The sequence below is a fragment of the Sminthopsis crassicaudata genome, chromosome 5, assembly GCF_048593235.1.
Source record: "Sminthopsis crassicaudata isolate SCR6 chromosome 5, ASM4859323v1, whole genome shotgun sequence".
NCBI classification, from domain to species: domain Eukaryota; kingdom Metazoa; phylum Chordata; class Mammalia; order Dasyuromorphia; family Dasyuridae; genus Sminthopsis; species Sminthopsis crassicaudata.
The window spans coordinates 31,137,881-31,165,022 of record NC_133621.1 but is presented as its reverse complement, the minus strand read 5'-3'; the positions used below and the strand labels follow the sequence as shown (position 1 = coordinate 31,165,022).

The 27,142-nt window shown below is 35.5% G+C and overlaps 1 protein-coding gene across 1 annotated transcript in view; it reads left to right on the top strand.

The window, feature by feature from the left end:
* KCNH8 (potassium voltage-gated channel subfamily H member 8) overlaps positions 1–27,142 on the top strand; it is a 384,094-nt gene that overhangs the window by 245,029 nt on the left and 111,923 nt on the right. Inside the window, exon 7 of the mRNA XM_074269414.1 lies at positions 2,731–2,938. Within this exon, the coding sequence (XP_074125515.1) occupies positions 2,731–2,938 (208 nt within the window). The remainder of the gene's footprint in view (positions 1–2,730; positions 2,939–27,142) is intronic.

Genomic DNA, 27,142 nt, shown 5'->3' with positions numbered 1-27,142 from the left:
AAAGGCATTAAAATAATAGTGTTGGTCTTAATCATATTTACCATGGATATATGCTCTGAAATTAAAAGGAAAAAGATATTTTAATAAGGTATTATAAGGAAAAAAATGCTGCTTGTATGTTTGTAGCCTAGAACATTGGCGGCTGCAAGCTAAATGTCATTCATTCTTTTGGATCTGATTTCCTTATATTTTGATTAAGAATTGCTTGTTAACTAATCAATTATCATTTGGCTTCTGATTCTTTATATTCAAGAATCCTCAATGTGCTTTAAGCCTAGCAAAAGCATAAAAGTTGAAAGTTATAAGTGAATTTAGAAACCACTAGCCCATGCCATACATAGAATCCAAACATGAGAAAAGAGAGGGGTTATAAGAAAACTCTCATTCATACTTCTCATTTGATTTCCTTGCATTTTTTTTACTAAATGCTTGTTAAATGATTGCTGGCTAAATATACAGAGAATTGACTCTAATTTGTAAGAAATCAAGCCATTCTCCAATTCATAAATGGTCAAAGGATATGAACAGACAATTTTCAGATGATGAAATTGAAACTATTTCCACTCATATGAAAGAATGTTCCAAATCATTATTGATTAGAGAAATGCAAATTAACAACTCTGAGATATCATTACATACCTGTCAGATTGGCTAAGATGACAGGAACAAATAACGATGAATGTTGGAGGGGATGTGGGAAAACTGGGACACTGATGCATTGTTGGTGGAGTTGTGAAAGAATCCAACCATTCTGGAGAGCAATCTGGAATTATGCCCCAAAATTATCAAACTGTGCATACCCTTTGATCCAGCAGTGCTGTTATTGGGCTTATATCCCAAGGAACTACTAGAGAAGGGAAAGGGTCCTGTATGTGCCAAAATGTTTGTGGCAGCTCTTTTTGTGGTGGCTAGAAACTGGAAGATGAATGGATGTCCATCAACTGGACAATGGTTGGGTAAATTATGGTATATGAAGGTTATGGAATATTATTGCTCTGTAAGAAATGACCATTAGGATGAATACAGAGAGGCTTGGAGAGACTTACATCAACTGATGCTGAGTGAAACGAGCAGAACCAGAAGATCATTATACACTTCAACAATGATACTGTATGAGAATGTATTCTGATGGAAGGACATCTTCAACATAGAGAAGACCTAATCCAATTCCAATTGATCAATGATGGACAGAATCAGCTATGCCCAGAAAAGGAACACTGGGAAATGAGTGTAAACTGTTTGCATTTTTTGTTTTTCTCCCCAGGTTACTTTTACCTTCCGAATCCAATTCTTCCTTTGCAACAACAACAACAAAATTCGGTTCTGCACATATATATTGTACCTAGGATATACTATAAGATATTTAATATGTATGGGATTGCCTGCCATTTAGGGGAGGGGTGGAGGGAAAGAGGGGAAAATTCGGAACAGAAGGGAGTACAAGGGATAATGTTGTAAAAAATTACCTATGCATATGTACTGTCAAAAAAATGTTATAATTATAAAATGAATTAAAAAATTAAAAAAAAATAAAATAAATGATTGCTGGTTGTTTGGGTTACTAATGCAAAACTTCTTTGATTTTTTTTCCTTGTATTCCCTAGTATTGTGATCCTGAAACCCCAAAGCATTACAATTATAGTAGCTAATACCCATATGCAATCTTATTCACACATGCAGCAGTACTTTCAAAGGACTAATCCATCTCTGTATGCACACACTAATATCAATAGAGATAAAGTCTTACATTTGAAACTCCAAAAATCTTGGAGTAGGTTTAAACTATTGGAAATTTATAACCACACTGAGACTTTTGGGATATCCTGAATAACATGGAAAGTATGAATAGAAATCAATAATTCTGAAAAGAATCAAGGGTTCAAATGAAAAAAGACAAAAAAAAAAAAAACAAATACAACTTCAGTCACAGTAAGAGCGGATGTAGCTTCTGGAAGCTGGGTGGTGATGATGCTACTATGCTCTGACTTTGATAGAAAGCACTGTGAGTGTTGTGTTCAGTTCTGGGCTTTATGGCTTAAGAAGTATTGTTGATAAACTAAAAATTGTCCAGAGGAGGGCAACCAGAAAGATAAATGTCTTAAGCTCATGACTTATGAGAAGATAAGGATAATAGCAATATTAAGACAGAGTCAGGGACATCAAGAGACAAAATCCATGATTCCCACAATATAAGTTTTCAATCAAGAAGACAATTTAAATCACTCTGACAATTATTAACTGTGAGATCCTAGGAAGTCCCTGAACCTCTCTGTTCCTCAGGCTACTTGGAAGACCACTTATTTATTAAGACCACTTATCCTCTAAGACCACTTATTTACTAAGACCATCTATTAAGAACACTTATCTTCTAAGAACATTTATCTACTAAGTCAGAGAGAATTTATTATCTTCTCTGGTTTAAAAAAAAAATTCCCCACTTCCTAGCTGTGTGTCCCTGGGAAGTCTCAACCTAAATTTCCTTAACAACAACAACATCAAAAAAAAATCCCCATGCAAGAATTCATGATGATAAAAATCACATACCCTTCACATAGCTACATGTGTTTGTATATATGTGTCTACACATAAAGTTATTCTGGAGGTTAAGTGCCTATAGAATTGTGCCAAATAATTAACAAAATGCTTGACCCAAGTGCCTCTTCTTTAGCAATAGGTTTAAAATAATTCTGGAATGAAATTGATCTCTTGGACTTTTCATCACTGTTCTAGGTGTCCCTCGTTCACTTGCTGAAGACGGTGCGGTTATTGCGACTTCTTCGACTGCTGCAGAAGCTGGACCGTTACTCCCAACACAGCACAATTGTCCTGACTCTGCTGATGTCCATGTTTGCCTTGCTCGCACACTGGATGGCGTGCATCTGGTACGTCATTGGAAAAATGGAGAGGGAAGAGAACAGCCTTCTGTCTTGGGAAGTTGGTAAGGGTCTATGCTCGCCGTGTCTTATGTTCTGTTTTATTTTTGAGTTTCAAACCAAGGTAGCCTGAGCCTCTCGGCAGATTACAGAGGAGTGAGAAAATGTCCACAAACTTATTCCATACTGAATTTTCACTTTGGTCTGTAAGATGTCATTTCTTCTGAAAGAAATTTGTGGAACATCTTATTATCTTACCAAAGAATAAAGAAAATCCCTTTGCGTTAAGATGACAATTTGAAATTAATATTGTCTTTATAGAAGTCCTAAAATGCTTACTTGTGACACCAATTTGGCAGGCCCTGAAGCAACTCTAGCAACCATATCTTATCTAAGCAACAGGCCTCTTGTCAATCTTTCTGAAGATTTCAGTCAGAGAGAAGTGACAAAAGGATTTGAAAAACAGCTGAAGAAAAGGGTTATTCTGTTTTTCCTTTGTATTTTAAAGGATGAGAGATACAAAGAAATGAAAGCCTTATTCATTTTGGAGCTTTGAGAATTAATGGAGTTATGAGGTACTTGGATATTTCCTCTTGTAATTCCTAAAAGTTTCATGCTTAATACACATATGTATAATGCATATTTTTAAAGGGTTATCTGGTACTGTGGCAAAACAAAGCTCATAGTACAACTATGGATTTATTTAATTATGTGGGGAGTAATGGATCACAGTTGATCATCACATAATCTTGTTACTGTGTACTGATGCTGAGTGAAAGGAGCAGGACCAGGAGATCATTATCCACAGCAATAACAAGACTATACAATGATCAATTCTGGTGGATGTGGCCCTCTTCAACGAGTTGATTCAAACCAGTTCCAATTGTTTAATGATGAAAAGAAGCATCTATTTGCAGAGAGAGAACCACGGGAACTGAGTGTGGACCACAACATAGCATTCTTACTCTCTCTGTTATTTGCTTACATTTTGTTTTCTTTCCCAGTTTTTTTCCTTCTTGATCTGATTTTTCTTGTGCAGCAAGATAACTGTACAAATATGTATACACATATTGGATTTAACATATATTTTAGCATATTTAACATGTATTGGACTACTTGTCAGCTAGAGGAAGGGGTAGGGGGAAGGAGGGGATAATTTGGAACAGAAAGCTTTGCAAGGATTGATGTTGAAAAAATTACCCATGCATATGTTTTGGAAATAAAAAGCTTTAATAAAGTAAATAAATAAATGAATTGGAAAAAGAAGCCATAGTACATGTAGCAGTAGCTACCAAGTAAAGCTATCTTAGCAGATAGGCTAAACAAAGTTGAGGCTTACCAATAGGCATCAAACTCAGTAACCAATTAGAAGGGTGTCTACACAAGCATTTGAAGATTTTCCTTGGCAGAATGGGCAGATGAAAACAATTTATCCTAACCACCATGAAGAAGGCTGAAGCAGGTGTAATGGAGTGCTTAGAGCTTCGTCTGACAGGGAATATATCCAAGATCATCCATTGCCTCCCTAGCCATTGCCAGTCATTCTGACTTTTTCTTGTCACGAGTTTCATGATTCATTTAAATCCAATTCAAGCTAAAGTCAAATCATTGCTTATAATGTCATTGGTCTTCTTTGAAACAAAGGACAAAAACAATAGTTCAAGAATAAATGGGAAATTAGTTGGCAGCAATTTTAGTATGAATTCTGCTAATCATATTTGATTAACATTTTGATTAATCATATTGAATTCTGTCAGTCATATTTGAGCTACCAGAAAAATGTACATGCTCAGATAATTTGTATATTGGAGAAATCATTATATGTTTAGGACCGTACCTCCTCATTTCCCTTAAAAAAAATCATTTGCTTTGGGTCTAGACGATACTTCTTTGGGTAACCTTGGGAATGTAAAATTATTTTTGACCACAATTTCCTTATCTGCAAAATGAAGAGATTGGATTCAATTCCACTTAGCTATAAACCCTTTTATTTATGGACCAGAATTTTCAGAAATACTTGGGGAAATGGATAGAGGACAGTGGGACCTCAGGGAGAAAACAGCAAGATTATGAAGATTTTTTTTAAAATATCATTCTAAAATTAGGAGAATACATATAGTCTCTATCTCTGATTTTATCACTGTAAGAAATCCCAATACTCCTTCCATCAAAGTAAATAACAAAATTAAAGGCCTAATGATGACTTGTCCAGTGTCACACAAAAAGTATGTCAGAGGGAGCCTTTGAATCTAATTTTCCCTCTATCCTCTCCAACAACAGTTCTCAAAATGTAATTCAATGACTCTGGGGGACTTCCAGACTCTTTTAGATGATCTGTGAGGTCCACACTATTTTCATAACACCAAGTCTTTAAATTTCTAGTATAGTAAATATTGAGAGCTATAATCCGCATAAACAAAAGCTCTCGAGGGTTGGTCTTCAAAAATCATTAAGAATATAAAGAAATCCTGAGACCAGAAAGGTTGAGAAATAGTACACTTCTCTCTCTGTCTCTCTCTGTCTCTCTCTCTCTCTCTCTCTCTCTCTGGGTCTCTCCCTCTCTGTCTCTCTCTCTCTGTGTCTCTCTGTCTCTTCCTTTTCCTTTTTCTTTTATTCCCTCCCTCCCTCCCTCTTTTACACCCTTTCTCCTTCCCTCCCTCGCTCTCTTTTTCTCTCTCCTTTTCCTCTCTCTCTCCCTCTCTTTCTCTCTCCCTCTCACTCTGTATCAAAAAAAAATGGGTTAAAATATGATAATACATACTTCAGTGTGTTTTTGTATTGGTTCAAAGCATCTTTCTAATCAATTCCACAAGCATTTAACAAATACTTGCTATACAAAAAAGTGCTTTCTTATATTAAAATGACACAGTGAATATGTTCCTGCCTTCATGGAGCATCCATTCTATTATGGGAGCAGTCATACTTGATGTATACAAGTAAATCATTGCATTGTATCTCAAGATAAAATGTTAATTAGTGGGAGGTGTTTCCAGGAGGGAGCAATGCTTTGAAAGAAGCTGGGAAATCTAGAGCCTGAAATATTATTTCTTGCCACCTCCTAAAATCATGTTCTTATTTCCTTTTTCTAATAAACTTAAGCATAATTAATAATATGGACATTTCTCTATACAAAGAAAAAGGAGAATTTTATATAAAATTCTGCACTTCTGTCATACACAGTTCATTTTTCAAATTTATTTTAATAATAGCAAGCATTTATATAGGGCTTTAAAGCATGTGAAGACCTTTATATTTGCTATCTCATCTGATCCTTAGAACAGCCCTGGGAAGAAAACAATAATTTATTAAGCATCTACTATGTGTCAGTCACTACATTAAGTGCTTCACAGATATTTTTTCACTTGATCCTTACAACCTTGGGACATAGGTGCTATTACTATGCTCATCTTACAGATTATAAAACTGAGGCAACTCAAGGACAAATAATTTTCCCAGAGTCACATGCTAGTTCTTGCCTGTGACCAGTTTAGACTGAAAGTCTTCCTGATTCCAGGACTTTTATTGTATCCGTTGTGCCACCTAGCTACCTATACTGAACATCTTATGTCTGTTAACATGAATTCTCTATTTGTATCCTTATGGGGATTCCTATTGCTTTCTTCAGTGTATTTTGAAGGTTTTCTGAAGAGGGGAGTTGACATTATAAGCCATCTTTTTGACATCTCATTAGATTACTGCACAAATTGGGGTTCTGGGGTCCTTCAAAACTGTTTTTCTTTACATTATTATCACATAAAATTATCACCCACTTTCTCCTCACTAATGTCACAATGATGTGGCTTCAGGAAAAACACCAGGACTGTGCTCATTGTTTTTAATTTGTATTAAAATACTGACTTGTGGTCACCTGTTTTCTTTTAGACCTGACCTAATTTCTTTCAGGCCCCAAGACCATAAACCCATATTAATTTGTCTGACTGGTTTAGCCTGATGGGCTCCTGAAGAAAGACAAATTATTCCTCTTAGGCCAAATTTAGTTATGTGGGAAAAGATTATCTTCTATTACTACCATCCCTCTCTTGACGCAAAGATGCATTCTTGCCAAGATTTCCTTATAAAAAATCTTGAAAATAGGGTATTTATTCTGAATATATTTAGATCTTCAGGCAGCTAACTGAAAAACTATGTGGAGTTTTGGGCCTAGACTCAGTTTGAGTTCAATTATAAATTCAGATACTTACTTGCTATGGGATTTGGGCAAGTCACTTAATTTGTTTGCCTCAGTTTCTTCATCTGAAAAAGGGATAATAAAAGCATCTACTTCCCAGGGTTGTGAGGATCAAACGAGATAATATGTATAATTTCGCACAGTGTCTGACACATAGTGGGTGCTCTATAAATGCAATTCCTTTTCCATTCCCTTTTTTCCATTTGTTACTTACTCCATTAAAATGTATCTAGGAATTGATTTATTCTTTGTATTTGTTGTATACCTGGGGCGTGCCAACCTACTTACACACAGTAGCACTTGACAAATTTGGTTCCTTGGTTGATTTCTCCTTTAAATAAAAAAGACATCATCTCATCTTCCTAATCCACATTGTCATTGTTCAGCTGAATGAACTGGAATTGGGGGGTGGGTCATAGCCAAGATAAGAGACTCTAACTTTTGCCAAGTAACCCCTACAATGGCTTCAAATCTCTTCACCTCTCTTAATGTCTGTTTTCTCCTTCTGTAAAATGAGTGGATGAGATTAGGTGACATCTTCCAGTTCTGACAGTTTTTGACTTTATGCAAGAATTAGCCAAATCCTCTTCATCTTTGTATTTCTTCTGTCCTCACCATCACTGGATTCTACTGTCTGCTAAAGGACCCCAGGAAAGTAGCTTGGGGATGGGGAAAATTGGAGGGAAAAGGGGGAAGTGCAAGCATTTTTCAAAGCATGGAATAGAATTAGAGGCATTTTTCAATTAAATTAAAGTTTGCTATCATTTCCCTTAGTAACTTTTATTTATTCCCCCATATACATTTCAAGTCAATCAGAGGATATAGGACTGTGATGAAAAAAAAAAATCAATTCAATTTCAGGTACACATTTCTTAATTCCCAATTATATACAAGGGCCTAAGAGAAATTTTATAAATCTAGTCCAGGAATTCTTCAACATTTATATATAACGGGCCCTTTTGATAGTCTGGGGAAGCCCATAGACTCTTAAATTCATAAAATAAATTACAGAGAATTACATATTTTGAATAAAGTTGTTTTTTAAAAGGTACCCAGATCCCAAGATAAGAATTCCTGCTCTAGTTCACCTTTCACATTTTATAGGAGAAGTAACTGAAGCCCAGAGATAGGCAATTTGGTTTGTCAACTCTGCAACATAGAGAGAAACAGCCATTCTGACTTTCCCTGTCTCTAAAAGCACCTGCATCAGATTATAGTTTTTAAAAATTTGTTCAGCTGGGATATGGGCACAAATTAAATAATTATGAGATTCCCTGCTTAATTTCATAATGGGGCAGCTGAGAGTCTGTGCTAATTTAGTTTTTCTATGTCATTTTCCCATTAAATTTCAATTTTAAATTTTCATTCAATTACCATCAATCCTCCTCCCCTCCCCAAAGCAACAAAAGAACGGTTTGAAAGCTTGCTGTATGAGTGTTTAATAGGCTAAAGAAGGAGAATACATATATATTTCATATTTGAAAAAAATAGGATATCTACTTGCTTTCTCTCTTCACCTAAAGTCAATATATATATATATATATATATATATATATCTTGTCTAGCAGATTATGTAAAAGCTAAGAATTTTTGGTTGAAAGGGAAATCTGTATGATGCTGGTTTTGAGCAACCAGAATAACATTTATTATAGACTTAATGAAATAATTATTTTTGATGGGATGTGGTTAGTCTGGGTGTTATATCAGAACAAATTTCCATTAGGATTCCACTATATATCACACAAATTTAAATTACTTAATTAGAATTACTTATAATGTATTTCCTCATCAGAAACCTTTCCTATTGAAAGTTATTTTCCCCTCCTCAAATTATTTCATATATTTGGTTGTTCAATCATATTTGACTCTTTGTGACCCCATTTTGCTTTTCTTAGCAAAAATAGTAGCGTGGCTTGCTATTTTCCTCTCCAAGTCATTTTAAAAATGAGGAAACTGAGGTAAACAGGATGGAGTGAATTGTTTGGGACAACATAGCTAGTGAGCATTTGAAGAAAGATTTTAAGGGAAGGTGTGCCTTCCTCACTCCAAGCCCAGCACTCTATCCATTGCACCACTTGGTGATACTGTTCATCTGCACTGAGATATGATAAGTTGAATAAGTTGGGAGATCCCCTTCTGAATTTCAGATTTTGTGATTCTGTGATTTTATCCTGCCAAATGTCAACTAAAGGTGGTGAAGGTACCATCAAATGAGTGTCTTTGAAGGTTCTCTCATCTGGATCTTTGCAAGAAGCATATGAAAGAATAGAAGCATAGCTTAGACTTGTGTTATCCTGGTCTGATCATTTCAACAAGTTCCTCCAATTTCTTACAAGGAGATAATGTAACAAGCCACATAATTCAGCAAGGATATGAAATGGTTTTATTTGGAGGGTTCTGCTTATTTGGTTTTTAATTTTTTATAGACTCAATCTGTAGATGGTTTTTCCAGTGGAAGACATTGCAAAGGAAAAACCAACAAAAAAAAAAAAAAAAAAAAAAAAAAAGAATCTAATTGAAGCTCTTAAAACAAAAAAAACAAAAAAACAAAAAAAATACTTGTATTATATTCCGACAGTCTTCATCAAGGCAAGTCTATACTTAATTTGATTTGAAAATAACCCAGTGATATTGGATCTCAATTCTCTCTAGGGCTATAATGTACAATTTGGGATTGCATAACCAAGTTTCCCAAACTTTTCTTTTTACTAATGAAGAAACTGAGGTTCAGGTAGATGGAGCAACTCACTTAGAGTCATACAAGTAGGAAGTTGTAGTTAAGTTGCAGATGGTGAAATGGAAGGAGGGAGGATGAAAGTTAGAAGCTGGCAGTGTGCTAGGCAGGCACAGTCTTGGGGTAGTGTAATGTTGCATCATGGTACAGAGCAATAGCTAAAAATTTTCCCATGGGGCCAAATTCAGCTGGGAGACCAGGTTAGGGTCTCTGGGTGGGATGGAGAGGGTAGTATGTTCCAGATACATTATCCACCTTATCAGAACCCTTTACTGTTGGTGTTCTTCAAGATCCTATTCTAGGTCCCTTTAGCTTCTCTCACTAAATTTTCTCATCAATGTATATTGGTTTATTACCATCTCTATGCATGCCTGTATATCTATCTGATATTATTCATACATAAAACATTTATATATTTGTATGTACACACACACACACATATAGACACATATCCACCTCCAATTTCTTCCCTGAACTTAAGCCTTACATTGCTGATTGTCTATAAGATATTCCAACATGGATTCCTACAGACATCTCAAACTTTCCATGTCTAAAACTGAGCTCATCCCCCTTCCTTTCAAACTTCCTCTTTTTTCCCTAATTATATGTAAAGGCAAATTTTAACATTAATTGTTTTAAAACTTTGTTACAAATTTTCTCCTTCCCTAAAATAAGAAACAATTTGATATAGATTATATATGTGGAATCATAATAAAATATATATTATATCAGTTATATTGCGAAATAAGAAATAGACCAGAAAAAACTCATCATCAGCTCCTTCTGTGGATGTGGATACCATTTCTCATCAAAATCCTTTGGAATTGTCTCAGATTATTCTGTTAGTAAGAATAGTTAAGTCATTTATTCATTCTACAATATTGCTTTTAATGTATATAATGTTCTCATGGTTCTGCTCTCTTTACTTTGCATCAGTTTATAAAAGTCTTTATATAAATCAGTCAGCTCATCATTTCTTATGGCATAATAGTACTCCATTACAATCATACTACAACTCATTCAGTCATTCCCTAATTGATAAACATCCTTCGATTTCTAATTCTTTGTCAAAACAAACAATAAAATTCTATAAATATTTTGCCCAAGTTTTTCCCTTTTTCTTAATTTTTTTCTGTAACATAGTAGATTTTTAAAAAGATGATTACACATGAAATTGCAATTTAAAAAAAATACATAATAAAGTTATCATGTAAATTTCTTTTTCTCCCCTTTTTCTTCCCTCTTCTCCTCACCCTAGAGTGGTTGCCATTAGACACAAATGTGTTTGTATACATAACAGTAAGGCTAGGACCAAACTTTTGTGCCTGTGGGACTGATTAAAGCCCATCTAAGCATTTTCAGTGCTTTGCTTTGGGTTAAGCTACACAAACTAATAAATAATTTTTGACAAAATTTGTATATGTATATGTATGTGTGTATGTGTGTATATTAGAATCATTATATACATAATTCTATTAGTTATTTTTCTGGAGGCAGATAGTATATTTCTTCTTAAGTCCTTTGTGGTTAACTTGGGTATTTATAATAGTCAAAATAACTTATTCAGAGTCATTCTTCAAATGATAATGCTGTTACTGTATATAATGTTCTCTTGGTGTATAATTTCATTCTTCAGCATTTTGTGCAAGTCTATCTATTTTTTTTCTGAAATCATCACCGACCTCATCATTTCTTAACAGCAAAATTCCATTACAATCAGTGGGATACAGTAGTAACATTGGTTCATGTAAGTTTTATTCTTCCTTATGGCTTCTCACCAGACATAACATAAACATAATGAGCCTCAATGATGTGGACACAAAGGAGAAAGAAACATTCAAAAATGTTCTCACTGCTAAATGTGTATTACTTCTTATCCAAAGTATAAAAGGTAGACATGAGATGGCTATAAGTATACAATGTGCTAATTAATTAATAAGAATTCAAAAAGTCATTTTGGGGATAACAGTCTCAAATCTCCCTGAAATTAAATTGCAGGAAACCAATTGAATCATTCTCACAAGACCTTTAAAAACCTTAAATTTACTAATAATCAGCTCACAATTGAGTGGCCTATATTTAAATTATTATGGTTTTCTGCATTTCGTGAAGTATTTTTAGGAAGTATGATTCCTTACATTGCTACTGACTTTTTTTTCCCTACTCCTATCTTTAAAATAAAATATAAATAAAATCTTCATTAGATAATACTAAATTTTCAGTTTGGAATATTCTTTCAATCTGAGTTAATATGAGATGTGCATAGTGGCTTCATAGTCTTAATTTGCATTTCTTTGATCAATAATTATTTAGATTATTTTTTTGTATGGCTATAAATGATTTTAATTTCTTCATCTGAAATTTGTCTGTATTCTTTGACTATTTATCAATTGGAGAATGGCTTGTATTTTTATAAATTTGAATAAATTCTCTATATATTTTAGAAATGAGGCTTTTATCATCTTCATTTGCATTTTTCATTAATTCCCTGATTCCAGATGAACTTTGTTAATATTTTTTCTATCTTTGTGAAGTAATTTCTTGGGATTTTGATTGGTACAGCACTGAATGAGTGTATTAATTTAAGTAGAATTTTTATTTTTATTATATGAGCACTTGATATTCTTCCAATTGATTAGATCTGACTTTATTTGTGTGGAAAATGATTTGTAATTGTGTTCATATAGTTCCTGACTTTGTTTTGGCAAGTAGACTCCCAAATATTTTATATCATCTACTTTTTTTTTAAATGGAAATTTTTTATCTCTTGCTGCTGGACTCTGTTGGTAACATATAGAAATGCTGATGATTTATGTGCATTTGTTTTGTATCTTGCAATTTAGCTAAAGTTGTTCATTGTTTTTAGTAGTTTTTAGTTGATTCTCTAGGATTCTCTAAATATACCACCATATCATCTGCAAAGAATGATATTCCTCATTATGTACTCTAATTCCTTTAATTTCTTTTTTTCTCTTATTACTAAAGCTATTCTAGTACAATATTGAATAATAATGGTAATAGTGGGCAACCTTGTTCACTCTGATCTTATTGAAAATGGTTCTAGTTTATCCCCATTGCATATGATACTTGCTAGTGGTTTTAGATAGATGCTACTGATCATTTTAAAGAAAACTTTATTTATTCCTATGTCCTAAGGGTGTTGGATTTTGTCAAATGTTTTTTCTGCATCTATTGAATCTCTTTTTTAATGTTACTTTTTCTGCATCTTTTTTTTTTTACATTTAACGAAATACTTTGGTTCCCATCAGCCCATTTAAATCCATGGAAGCCAGATTAATGAAACTCAAAATTATCTTTCTGATTCTCTTAACACTAAAGAAAAAGCATGAGTTACTAATATCATGAATAGGAAAAAAATGCTTTGTAAACTCATCCAACAGGGTTCGTTTTTTGCTTCCTAACAAATGAAGCAGTTGTTCATTTCTCTCAGAGTTGATTCTTCCAAGGAAGAGAGGAACCTTAGAATTACACCTTTAGATGCCTTCCTCTTTTACAAACTTATAATCTATATAGTTTAGTATTGCTATTTTATGAGGCTCTATTTGGTCTCAGGCTTCTTCCCTCTTTCCCATCTACCCCAATGTGGTTGAATAGACAAGCACTGGTGTTCATAAATACCAGTTCTGAAATTTACTGCCTATGGGACCATGGGCAAATCATATAAGAGAAAGAAAAGGAGCAATTTCCTACTTACATTCCTACTTTGTGCCAGGTACTATGCTAAGGGCTTTGCAAATATTATCTCCTATTAACTTCCTGGCCCTCAGTTTCTTTTTCTGTTAAATGAAGAGATTGGACTAGGTGACCTCCAAGATTCCTACTAACTGATAGCATATCTAAGACGACATAGCTTCTGGAGTCCCTTCCAGATGTGATTCTGTATATGAATTTTAGAATTTAGCTGAATAATAGTTTCTATCTTGTATTATGACTCCCAGATTTTACAAATGAGGAAATTTAGAATTATACTTGTCCAAGGTTTCATCGGAGAATATAACAGAGCTGGCTTTGACCCAGGTCTTCTGAAACCAGATCCAGGGTTTTTTCCTACTATCTCATGTTGGTTCATAGTGTAAAAATTTCTCAACAGAGGACTCATTCTCCACAAATAAAGGTAAATGCCAATTCACTGAATAATCCTTGGGACTGGCCTAGTGGCACAAGATCCCAGGGAGACATATTATTCATTCAAAAATGTGATCACAGAAAGACTCAGTGGCCACATTGAGGAAAGACTTCTACATGAAAGTAGTAAAAGAAATTTAGATAGTGCCTTGTCCAACATCATCCACAAGGAAGTGTTGGAGGAAGAATTGGAAATCAGTTCTTGACTCCAAGTTCAATATTCTATCCAATGAATCATCAAGCTTCCTTTGTAATTAAATTGCAGGTGTGTGTGTGTGTGTGTGTGTGTGTGTGTGTGTGTGTGTGTGTGTGTGTGTATAAACATAAAAGTAGTGACTGAGTCTGGAGTCTCTACTGTGAAATACTAGAGCTAAAATTTAAAAAAATTGTATGAAGCCATGATTTCCTTGGTTTGATTTCTTTTCCTATTAATACAAATGGTAACCCTTCTTGTCTAAATTTTGTCATAGAACTACTCATGGTTTTGAAGGTCATTTTCTTATTCTTTTAATGTCCTAAAGAAGCCAGTATAAACTTCAGGAGCTCCTTGTTAGCTCTAGGATCAAATATAAAATTTTTTTGCTTGGTGTTTGAAGCCCTTCTACCTTTCCAGGCTTCTTACATCTTCTTTCAGCGAATCTCTCCTCCCTGAGATCCTCTCACAATACACAGCCTCTCCAGACTTTATACATTTTCATCATCCATTTCCCATGCCTAGAATTTTCTCTCTTCTTTTCCATGATTGGTTTTCCTGGCTTCCTTCAATTCTTAATTAAAATATTACCTTCTCTGATCCCCCTTAATGCTAGATCATTTCAATTTAATCCTGTCTAGATCTTGTTTGTACTATACTCCCTATTGGACTATGAGTTCCTTGAAGGCAAGGAAGTTGTTTTTACCTGTCTTTGATTCCCCAGTGCTTAGCACAACTGGCACATAGTAAGTGCTTAACAAATGTTTGTTGATTATATGACTTGTTCCCTTTGAGGGTGAGAGCTGCATAAGATAAAATGCTATTGATTAAGGCAGTCAATGAGGCTTGTGGAGGATCCCTCTCTCTACTACCAGATTACAGTGAGCATACACAAAACATTAGTCAGGATTCCTTTGGTACACCAAAATTCATGAGTTTCAGACAGCAGTGGGAATCCAAGTTCAGGAGCAGAGATTGTCATGGGATCTTAGTATCGTTGGCTTAGACCTAAAAGGAAACTTAGAGCTTATGTAGTTCAAGGCCTACTTTTTATAGATGAGGAAAATGGGATTCAGGGAGGTGATGACCTGGCCAAGTAAGCATGATAATTCAAACCAAGATTTTCTAAATCCAGAGTCAGTATTGCATCTACAGCAGCCTAATTAGAATTTTAGTACCAAATTAGGAAACAAGATACGAGCACTTTTGGTAAATTGACTATGTCTTATCTACATATTATGTTTACTTTAAAATAAAATCCCAGTTCCTCAGCATGGAATGGAAGGTTCTCCATGACCTTACTTCAAATGACCTCTGCAATTTTATTGCATGTTGTTCTCATCTACGTACTCAACAATCGAGTCAAACTGGAAACTAGGGGTCCAAACTCAACTTACCACCTTATAACTCTGACTTGTCCATCGTACAATTCTGTAAACTGGCAAAGAGTATCCCATCCCCCATATCTAGAAATAAAGAGCTCTTATTTCTGATTTTTAAAAAATCCTTATCATTCCTCAAGCCTATTTTCTCTTTTTCCACTCTCACAAACATGAAAATGTTCCCTAGCTCCTCAAATTTTCCTGGAATATTTTAGCAAGATTTCTCCTTGGCTTTGTTCCTGAACTATTAAGTCTTTAAGTAAAGCTGATGTTTTATTAGGTATGTTCTAGAGGGTGTTTTCACTGCTTTTTGGAAATGTTGAAGAGGAGCATTTCAGGTACATTCAAAATAAACTAAATAATCTCTGAAGGCCCTTTCAACTCTGAGATCCCCATATTCTTTTGTAAGTCTGACCATGGCAGGTCATGTCCCATGCCTGGACTTCAGTTCTTATTCTCTGTAAAATCAGAAGGTTGGGCTACATTTTAAAAGTCCCTCCTAATGTAAATACTTTGATTATGTATATAAGTCATAGCCTCTTCCTTTCACATGTTTAGAGAAATCTTTATTAATTTATGCCTGAATTATGACAAAGAGACTTTGGAACAGACGGGATAAAAACAGAGAAATGATCACTGATCTCAGTAAAATATTTTCAGTTAATTAATGAAATGATTTTATGAATAAATAGAATTATTTTGACATGCTTGCTTAGCATTAAAAACAAACACAAATAAATAGTTTCTCTGCTTTGTCATCCTCCCCTTATCCTTTAAAATGATTCATCAAGAGACCTAGGAGAATGGAGATTTCAGAAGGCAAAAGGCTTACAGGGGGAAGGGGCCATCCTGAGCCCACCGGGGTATACCTTCTGTGGATACTGCTTCATTTTTATATCTGTAATGTCACTAAGAAGCCATGTATCTTGGCTGAGCTGAGTGATAGCATTTCTATAGTATTTTAAAATTTGCACAAGTGTTTTCCCATTTGATTCTCATAACAACCCTGAGAGGTAGATGAATTTATTATCTCCAGTTTACAGAGAAGGAAAGTGAGTCAGACATAAACTAAATGTCCATGATTATAAAGCTAGTAAATAACTGAACCTAGATTTGAACTCGGGCTTTCCTGACTCTAGGTCCGTTCATTGAGTCACCTTGCTAACTTGTGTAGAGGGAGTCAGCATACTGAATCTTTCTCTTGCTCAAGCTTCCCTCCAAAAAAACCACCCCCAAATATAGTAAATCTATTTTCTAACAATGTGTGTCTATACATGTAGGAGATGACAAACATTCCTTGATTTTGTCCCGCAGGTTGGTGCTTGTTGTTAACCATTGTTACATCAGTGTTACTTTTGTCCTAGTAAGTTCAGATTATTTTCGCCATAAAGTCATTTGAAAGACAAATTCAGATCCCAATTTATTATTAAATTATTGTGTGACTCCCAAGGAAGTCATGGAATTTTACTGGACTTCCGGGTTGGAAAAATAAGATCTCTAAGATCTCTAGGAGATCTCTAAGCATAATATAAGTTCTTTGGAGACAGGGACCATTTCTTACTGTCTGAATTCTCAGAATCTATTACAATACTCATATTATAGTAAGTCCATTGAAAGTAATTGAATCTAAGATCCTTCCCTGCTTGAGAATTCAATGCCATTTTCTCACTGAAAGCTTCCATGCCTGGAGTGTAACTCTAAGAAGCTAAATTACACTTATCTTCTGGAGAAGATACCTTAAAATTATATAGATATCATTTATCATCAGTATCAGAATCGCAGTGTCAGAATACAAAGGAACATCCAAAGCCAGGTAGCCCAACATGTGTCTGAACAAAAATGGCCTATATGATATACTCAAGACATAGTCAATTAGTCTTGTTGAAGACTTCTATTGAAGGAAAAGCCATTTTATCCTGAGGTCACTCACCCATGGCATTTTAAAATAAGTCCCAACTGCTAAGAAGCTTTTCTTTCTATTGAATCTACAGCTGCCTCTCTAACTTTGATCCATTGCTAAAAGTAAACCCAGTATATGAAAATGTACTATTATTCAGTCAATGTCAACAAGCATTTTTATTAAGTGCTTACCAAGGGTCAGCAGCATGCTAAGGGACAAGAATACAATTGTGAGCTAAAATATGAATTCTGCTCTCAAAGACCTTATATTCTAATGGGAGAAAAAAATACATTAAAAAAAAGCTTGAAGGTATAGTGAGAGGAGATAATGGGAAGGAGGGAAGGAGGGACTATAACCTGGAGAGAAATGAGACATGACTGGCCTGCATCCTTCTTTCAATAGAAGTTCTGGGAAGACTCGTTCAATTGGACATAGAGGTTACAGGTCCAGATATTCTGAAATGGATGAAGGATGCAAAGGAGTATTCCTAGTATAAAGTGGAATCATGGACCTGCAAGGGACCTCAGAGATTATCAAGTCCAATTTCCTCATTGTGTCAATTAGTAAATTCAGGCCCAGAGTGATGAAATGACATCTGAAATTTTGAATTCTAAGATTATTAAGATCTTTTTGGCAATTTCACCCCCTTACACACACACACACACACACACACACACACACACACACAGAGAGAGAGAGAGAGAGAGAGAGAGAGAGAGAGAGAGAGCCCTCTACCATTTGCAATGCTAGGACCCAGGATTGGAGGCAATATGGAATAGGAGAAAGCATTGGTTATGGACTCAAAGCAACTGGGTTCAAATGTAAACTCTCTTAATTATTGCTTATTTGACCTTGGGCAAGTCAGTTAAATTCTCTGTTCCTCAGTTTCCTCACCTGAAAGTGAAAAGATTGAATCAGATGATTTCAAATTCCTTTTTGGCCTAAAATCTCAATGCATTTGGTACCATCTTTCACAGTTTTCACACATTCACTCCAAGTTCCTCCATTGTTGGAATGCTAGGATGCTCAGTTTAGGATATGACTCCGTTTTAATCTCTTCTTCACTCACTATTTAGGTTGGTGGTATTGTAAGGACACACCTTCAATTTTATCGTATGTCAGTGAGAAAAAAAAATTAATGAAAATACAATTTCACTTTATAGGCAAGTTTTCAAAAATGAATTTATTACCTTAAACTGTTGTATATTTTCTGATAATAAAATGTACTAGGAAATTGCTTATAATATCCTATTGTTAAGAAGCTACTTTGGAACAGAACAATTTGCCTCCTTTCTATTCCTGGCCCATTTAGGATCAAGTCTCCAGGCCCCTATCAAACCCAGTTTGAAAATCATTCCATATTGCCCAAATAAATGGTAATTTCTTCAAATCCTTGCATCAAAGGGCCCTGCATAGTTGAGAGTAGGCTAAAGTTACTTGCAACTTCATTAACTATCCTTTATTCATGAAGGAAAGGCTCTGCACTTCTATATTACTCTAAGGGTTGCTAAGCACACTACAGATATTATCTCACTTTATCATCAAACCAAACCTGGGAGGCAGGTGTGACTATTACTTCCATTTTGCAGATGAGATAGTTGAAGTGACTTGCCCAAGATCACAGAGACTTCTGAGGCTGACTTTCAGAACTTCACCTCCAGGCCAGTGCTATATTCACCATGTCACCTAGCTACAAGAGAACATAAATTATTTACCTGTACCTTATTCAGGATAAAGAGAGGAAGGTTTTGGTTATTAGCTTGGTCTCTTTAAAAAAACCTTGGGATTTACGTTCTTCCCATTAATATTAGCTTATACTAGCTGAGTATTTTATTACTGTTCATGAATTGCTCTCCTCATAGCAACCTGAGAAATTGCTATCATTATAATTCTTATATAAAGATGAGGAAATTGAAAAGTTGTGAGTTCCTCAGAGTTGTTAAGCTAAAACATCAATTCCCTTTTCTCCAGAAAATGAATGTAGATGAGAATTAACTGTACATATAGTGTGATCAGCTTATGAAAATTAAGCATGATTTGGAAGCAAATCTTTGTTTCAAGAAGCAGCATCCTGGTCCCCTACCCACCAAAATTAAGATGATGGGAAATGAGCTGGAAATTCTGAGAAACTAGAGGTGAGAGAAGTTCAGAATATCAAAGATATTCATGGAAAGAAGTAGGATTAAGAGTTTAAGAACACTGAAATCAGGAAGTTACTGTGGAAGTCATTTTTCAATCATAATTAGACTCTTCCCGATCCCATTTGGCGTTTTCTTGGCAAAGAGACAAATAGCCATTCCCTTCTCCAGCTCATTTGACAGATAAATAAACAGAGACAAGACCAAACAAGATAAGTGCCTAAGAGCAGATTTGAACTCACATGGGGGAGTCTTCTCCTGACTCCAGACCAGCACTCTATCCTGTGCCATCCTAGCTGCCCACAGTCAGGAAGACATAGATTGAAATCTAGCCTCAAATATTACTTCTTGGCAAATTAACTTAACCTCTCTGTTTCAGTTTCCTCCTTTGTAAAATGGAGATAATAATAGCACCTATGTTCTAGGGTGAGGAAAAAATGAGAAGATTCTTGTAAAACACTATATAAATGCGAATTATCATCATCATTTCGCTGTTCTCATCAATTGGACTCTTTGCAAGTATAGCTGTGCTTGCAAATAATAATAATCTTAGGTGACCAAATCTTTTTATTGGGACTATTCATATCATTTGCAACATTATCTTATAGAAAATAATTGATACTTTTTGTTTGTATACCACAATCATTTCCTCTAATATGTTCCCCCAATACTATTAAACGTTACCTTGTCCTCCTATAACAGCATAAACTATATTCTATCTGCATAGCCCCATATAATCTCTCAACATCTCTTTTTCAAACCTCTGATTAATCATTATGATTAACCAGAATTTGCCTATTTGTATCTGTTCTTTTTCTATTTACATTACTATATTAAATTGTAATGTTCTGTTCTCTAAATTGTAATCGTTCTCTAGCAGCAGATCTCTTGGGGAGCTTCTGGGAGCAGCCTTCCTTTCAGTTCAGTTTCAATAATCACTTCAAAGGCAGCCAGGAGTTAAAGTTCAAATCCTTTATTGTCTCTTCCAAAATCTCATCCCCTTCCCTTGGGACTCAGCTAGTTTTCTGGAGGCCTTCCTCTCTCCTTGGTTCACGAGAGTTCTTTTCCAAATGTTTCCAGCCAGCACCAAGGTTGAAGTGCGGATGAATCTTGACTCTGAATCTCCTGGAGCTTCTATCCTTTTATATGCTCTTTTTAAAGATGTAAAAGGTGCGAACTCTGAACTCGAGAACGTTAAGTACCATACTAAATTAGACAACCAACTTAGCACCTTATAAGAATCCTAACAGTAAATATATGTACATATATGTATATATTTGTTTAGATATACATATGTATGTATGTATTTATATTTTTCTTGCTAGTTCTACTTCCTTAGTTCTGCTTCATTTTGGGGTTACTCTGAATTACTCATAGTTGTAATTATGTATGACCAGTATCACTCTATACCAATATGTACCATGATTCATTCTGCCTATTACCCAATCTCCAAACACTCATTTCCCCCTATTTTTTGCTACTGCAAAATCTCACCCGATTTTCAGAGAAATGCAAGTGTTCCACACGTATCAATGGGCACATCAGTACTTTCCTGTATCATTGTTATAATTGATTCCCCATTGCTGAAGTATCCATGAATTGTATTGACGGTAACATAATTGAAAGTCTATCATTTTGCTGGCATATAGTAACATTAGCTGGTGTGTGTGTGTGTGTGTGTGTGTGTGTGTGTGTGTGTGTGTGATACACACATACAACAGATAATATTATTAGATATGAACCAAGTTCCCTGGATATTTTTAGCCAGGCCACAGACATGCTAAAAGTAGACTTATGAGCTGCCCCTTAATGACTTTCGATTTTATTGTTCCTGACACTGGGTCTTGAGTAATTATGCTCCTGTTCAATTTCTTTCAGGTACATGGTGTTTCCCATGCTTTTCACCATGTGAGTCCCTTTGGCATTTAGTACAAGTTAGTCAGTTTGATGCTGGAAAATTTGAAAGTATGACTTTGGAACTGACTATAATGAGACTTCTCTTCAGAGTAAAAAAGCACATGATTATTTTAAAATTAATTCCTCTGTTCTTAGAATTTTGTAATTTTGCTGGGAAAGTGCTCTTTTAACTAAAACTGAATAAGGGTAACTCTGAAAACTCTCTTTCCTTAGGATTTCCAAATGAACCAACATATTGCAGTAATGGGCATTTGACATGTAATGGACAAACAGAAAACATCCATTATATTGAATCAAAATGAACATTCTCATCACTCTAGATTGCATGGGACTGTCTAAACAGAGGTTTCCCCACCCCAACTGAATTCATCTCCAGGGGAAAGACAATGAAATAATCTATGTTTAGTAATAGAAAACTCTTAAAATGTATTTAAATATTGAATGTGGGGGAGGTGTCAGTGATTCAGTGACACCATTTTTATCTACCTCAGGAAATTGATTGGCTATGAGCAATTTAAAGCCCATAAAATGATTTTCTGTGTAGGAAAAAACATTCTCTCAATCTTAAATTTGATATGTTCAACTTTATATTCTTCATGTGTTCAGTTTGATTTAAGATGAAACCCTAAGAATTCTCCTTAGCCCTTCTCAGGTTTTCATTGCCTGTTCGCTCTAAAAGTCCCCAAACTTACATTTTCCTTTACCTTAAGTCATATGGAAACAAAGGTTGCTTGATTTCTGAGTGATAGAATCTTTTTAGAGAGGAACTTCTTAAACATTTCCCTTTGAGAATCTAGCAAAGCCTATGGGTCCCATCATAATTATGTTTTTAAGGTATAAAATAAAAATAAATATGAGTACAAAGGGAATCACTTTTGTTAAAATTATCATTAAACTCTTGTTTTAAAAGTTGGACAGACCCAGAGTATGAACTTTTAATCTGAATGAATCTAGTAATCTTTGTAGCAAAATGGCCAGGATAAATCATAACTAATCGGTCCCAAACAGGTATGAAGAATAACAAGGAAATTAATTCTACAATTCCCCTAAATAATTTCAGAATCTCAAGGTTGAAAGGGACTTCAGAGGCCAGAAAGTCTGACCCTAACCTGGAAAGTATCACCTCTATATCCAATGTCAGTTTGATGATCCTAGGGAGGGGAGTATCTTCCAAGGGAGCACGTCTATTTTTAGAGAATCCCAACTTATAGAGAATCCCAGTTTATCTTAATATTATGATGAAATCTGCTTCTCTGAAACTTCCATACAGAACAGAGCATTTTATATGAAGTCAAAAAGATTCAAATTCAAATTTAGCCTAAGACACTTAGCTAGCAGTATGTAAGTTACTTTACCTCTTTCAACTTTAGTTTCTTCATCTGTAAATGGAAGCACTTCAAATACTTTAATGCTATTGTCATGCATCCCTAAATCTTTTCTTTTCCAGGACAAATGTCCATAGTTCCTCCTATGTACCCTACCTAGTCTCCAGCATCCTGAATCTCCTTTTCTAAATGCAAGTCAACTCATCCTTCCTAAAATGTGTCATCCGGAATTGAATAGACTATTCCAGATGTCTTTGGACTAGATCCCAAAAGAGTGGAATTATTGCCTCTCTCATTCTGCAAATGATGTCCTAACCTTCCTAGAATTTGCCTTTTCAGGTACCATTAAGATTAATAACTACTCCTGTCAGGAGATGTCTCTTCTAATATAATTGAAATCACTGCTGTTAGAATTTAAGTCCTTTTTTTGAACTTCTCCTGTTCTGTCCTCCATAGAGATGGGGAACAGTTGTTTGTAGTTTCTCTAGTAATTCTTTTAACCTTGTAGTTCAGGGGTGGAAACCTTTTTTTCTGCCAAGATCCATTTGGATATTTATAACATCATTCATGGCCCATATAAAATTATCAACATTTAGGACTCAAGCAATGGGAGGTAGTTGTTCAGCTCACCATCACCTGCAGTCGCCACAGCAAATGATTTCACAAGTCTTATATGGCCCATAGGGCAGTTGTTCCCCACCTCTGTTCTAGATCGTCATGCTCTTCCCATGCCCTTCTCCTCTAATTAAATAACCTTAGTTCCCTTCATGTATCTTATTTTCTACCATCAATCCCTTGTTTTGCTCAATCATTAATCATATCCAAGTTCTCTTTATTCCTCTTTATTAATTCCCTGATCTAAATGGAGCTTAACATATCAATCATGGAATTGAAAGCTGGCTAGTCTTCACTAGAGATGTCAATTTCCCAAATTGAAGGGCCATCAGGAGGTGGAGTGAATGTACAGTGATAGCCTCCTTCTTCCCAGGAAAAGTAAAAGAAAAAGATCACATAGGAGAAATCACAGGGTCGGAGATTTAGACAATTAAGGGACCTGGTTGTCATTGAGTATAAACTTCTCCTATTACAAATGAGATATCTGAGACACAAAAATGATTCACAGAGCTAGAACCCATCTTTGGGAGAATTTTGGCTGGGTTTTTTCTGACTCTAAAGCCTGTTTCCATCATTGGACAAGAAACTGCCTGGAGAGGACAGACAAGACGATGAGAAGGGTTAAAGGTTAAAATATGGGCTTGATACTCAGAATTGTGAGGAGAGATACACAGGCTACAGAGATAATAATAAATAGCAGTAGAATGGATCCTGAAAGCAAAAAATGGACCAATTCGAGGATTTGGAGTAAAATTGAAAGTTATTTTATAGATTTCTGATGTTGTAGGTAAATACAATCACAAAAGGCCATTCCTGCCTGCTCCTCTCAACTTAGTAGATAGAGTTACTAGGGTCCCCTAATCATTATTCTAAAGTTAATTTAGGAATGAGCTTGATTAGGCTGAGCCCAGCTTAAAGACTTAGAAACTCTGCCCCGCCCCACTCATCCTTGAAGCCTTTTCAGTTTGGATAGTAGTTGGTGTGGTCTCCCCACCATGATGAGTCACAAGAAAAGGATGTTTGTGATGAAAAATGGAAAGCAAAGGATATCTTTGAACCTTTTTATTATTTCTGATGGCAGCATACTGGTAATCTGGAGAGCTCTGATGGGTGGGCAGCCCTGCAATATGGCTGGGTTTGGTCCTTAACTTGCACACTGATTCTGCAAGAATTGGATAGAAATGTCTCTAGTCAGCCAGGTACCATAACAGAAAAAGTGCGGGATTAAAGGCAGGAAGGCCTGATTTTGGAAATAAATAGTTCACACAGTTAGGAACTCAGCTAAGTCATTTCATTTCTCAGCTTCAGGGTCCTCATCTTATATAAGTAGATTAGCATGATAATGTGATAATCAAACAAGACTGATTTTGTCTCTCCGTCTCTTTGTGTGTGTAACACTGTCTTCCTTTGTCTCTCTCTGTCTCTATTTCTCTGTCTGTCTTGTTCCTTCTCTCTGTATCTCTGTATGTATGTGTGTGTGTATATATATATATATATATATATTTATATGTATAAAATGATGTGTCTATCATTCAGAGAGAAAACTTAGCAAAGCTTAAAGCATAAATCATAGTTATTATTACTCTAGCTGGGGCACCTCACTGGATTCCCTGGCGTTGCTTGCAATGCAGCCTTTCCCAGAGGTCTCTCAACCTCTTTCCAAATGATCAGATCTCTCCTTCTAAACCAGGCAGACGCCTCCCCAGTTCTACTCTCTCTGGGCCTCTGAATTGTCCCATAAGAGGTAACAAAGCAGCTCATATCTTTAAGCTCAATCTTTCCCTCTACACCTCCCCATTATCACCTAGGTTCACAACTCAGTGTCCTCCTAGATTCTTCATCTCACTCCACGTCTCCATAAACTTCAAGTCTGTAGCTCTATAGCATCTCTCTCTGTTTCCCTATCTCACTCATGTAAAGCTAGGCCCCAGTCAGTTCAGTTTATCAAGTTGCTGCCATGTACTTTAGCTACATTCACTTGTCTGATTACTTCCAATCATCTCTATTAGACTGTGAATTCCTTGAATAAAGGAACTGCTTGTTCTTTCTCCTTTATTTGTATCTCTAATATTTAGCATAATGCCTGGAACACAATTCACACTTAAGAAATGCTAGTTCGTTCACCGATATTTTCTCTCTGGAACTCCACATGACTGTTTCTCAACTATCCATCCATCCATCCATCTGTGTTTCAAGCCATTCATCCATCCATCCATGAACCACCTCTCTTTAACCTTTCTCATCCATTATTTCTACCTACCACTCTTTAGGCCTCTCAAGCCCAACTCCATTGCTCTGTTTACTTCAAGACCAATCATTCAACCACCCCCTGATTCAAAACTTAATTTGGAATGTTCATGCAGACTCCCACTACTTACTGTATTTCACACCCCATCAAACGATCAAACAAAGTTAGTTATATGTTTTTAAATGCACAGACTAGATAGATGAGTCAGAACAGAACTGTTCCAAGGAAGAACAAAAGCTGACACCTCAAAGTCGGTATTTAATTTCATGCCTCTCAAACTCCCTAGAAACTTGCAGGAGAGCCTTTAATCTATTTCCAGTATCCCAGGAAGGCAAATGAAACTGAAATTCTACATATGTCCTAAGCTGGTACGCAGATTTCCTGATTGTGTTACTTGAGTTCCCTTATTTTATGGCAATTTTAAAATAATAGTACTTAGAAGGGTACTATGATTTACTTGGAGAAAAGATAGTACTGTTACTTGTAACTACCAGTATAAAGGTAAGTCTGCTGCTTTATAAAATTCAGGAAAATAATGTGGCAGCTTAAAAAACCTTATCTCTCTCCACTGAGGGTCACCTGTTTCCATTTAGTCATGGGGCTAAAAGCCTCTTGACTGAATCTGAAAAGAGAATGCAAATCTATGGTTGTTTATTAGGGGTAACTATAGAGAGAGTATCCTATACTGGTTAGGGTGCTGGTCAAGAAGAAGGGCCAACCTGGGGTCAAGCTCAAGGTGCTAGTAAGTGAAATACTATGATTTCATTTGATCCTCACAACTCTAGTGATAAGTACTATTATTTTCTCCATTTTACAGATGAGAAAACTGAGGTCACGAAAGGCTCAGTAATTTGCTCAGTCATGTAGCCAGTAAGTGTCTGAGGCCATGTTTTAATTCAGGACCTCTTGCCTCTAGGTCTGGTCCTCTCACCACTGAATCAAAATATTTAAAATATAGAACAATTACAGTTAGTCATCTGGATTGGTAGAAAGTTTTATTACCTACATTTCATTATGTGTCATTCCCTATGCCATAAGATTACAAGTCCAAGCCTAAAAACAAGAATAACATTTATATAGTTAACGGAGCACCTTCTTCACAACAGTCCTATGAGATAGGGAGTACAAATATTATTCTCATGTAACCAAGGAGTTAATGTTCTTCTTGCTCTTAATGCGCTTTATGAAAAAAGAGGCTTCTTTTCCAAAGAATTATGGGTATGACTGGATAGACCAAAGTGAATTCACCTGCATAGAATCTGACAATGTGGTTAATTATGATTATACTCATTTTCTTGATCCCAGGCTCAATATTGTTCTAAGCAATCCGTTATGTTAAGCATTTCAAGGAAAATAGCAATGAAGCTTGAAGAGAAAGAATACTCTGGAAATGATGTATTAATGATGTATTTAGTTTTCAGAGCCTGAAAGATCTTAGAGATCATCTCTTCCAGACTCCTTTGAGAAGCAATCTTCCTTTCC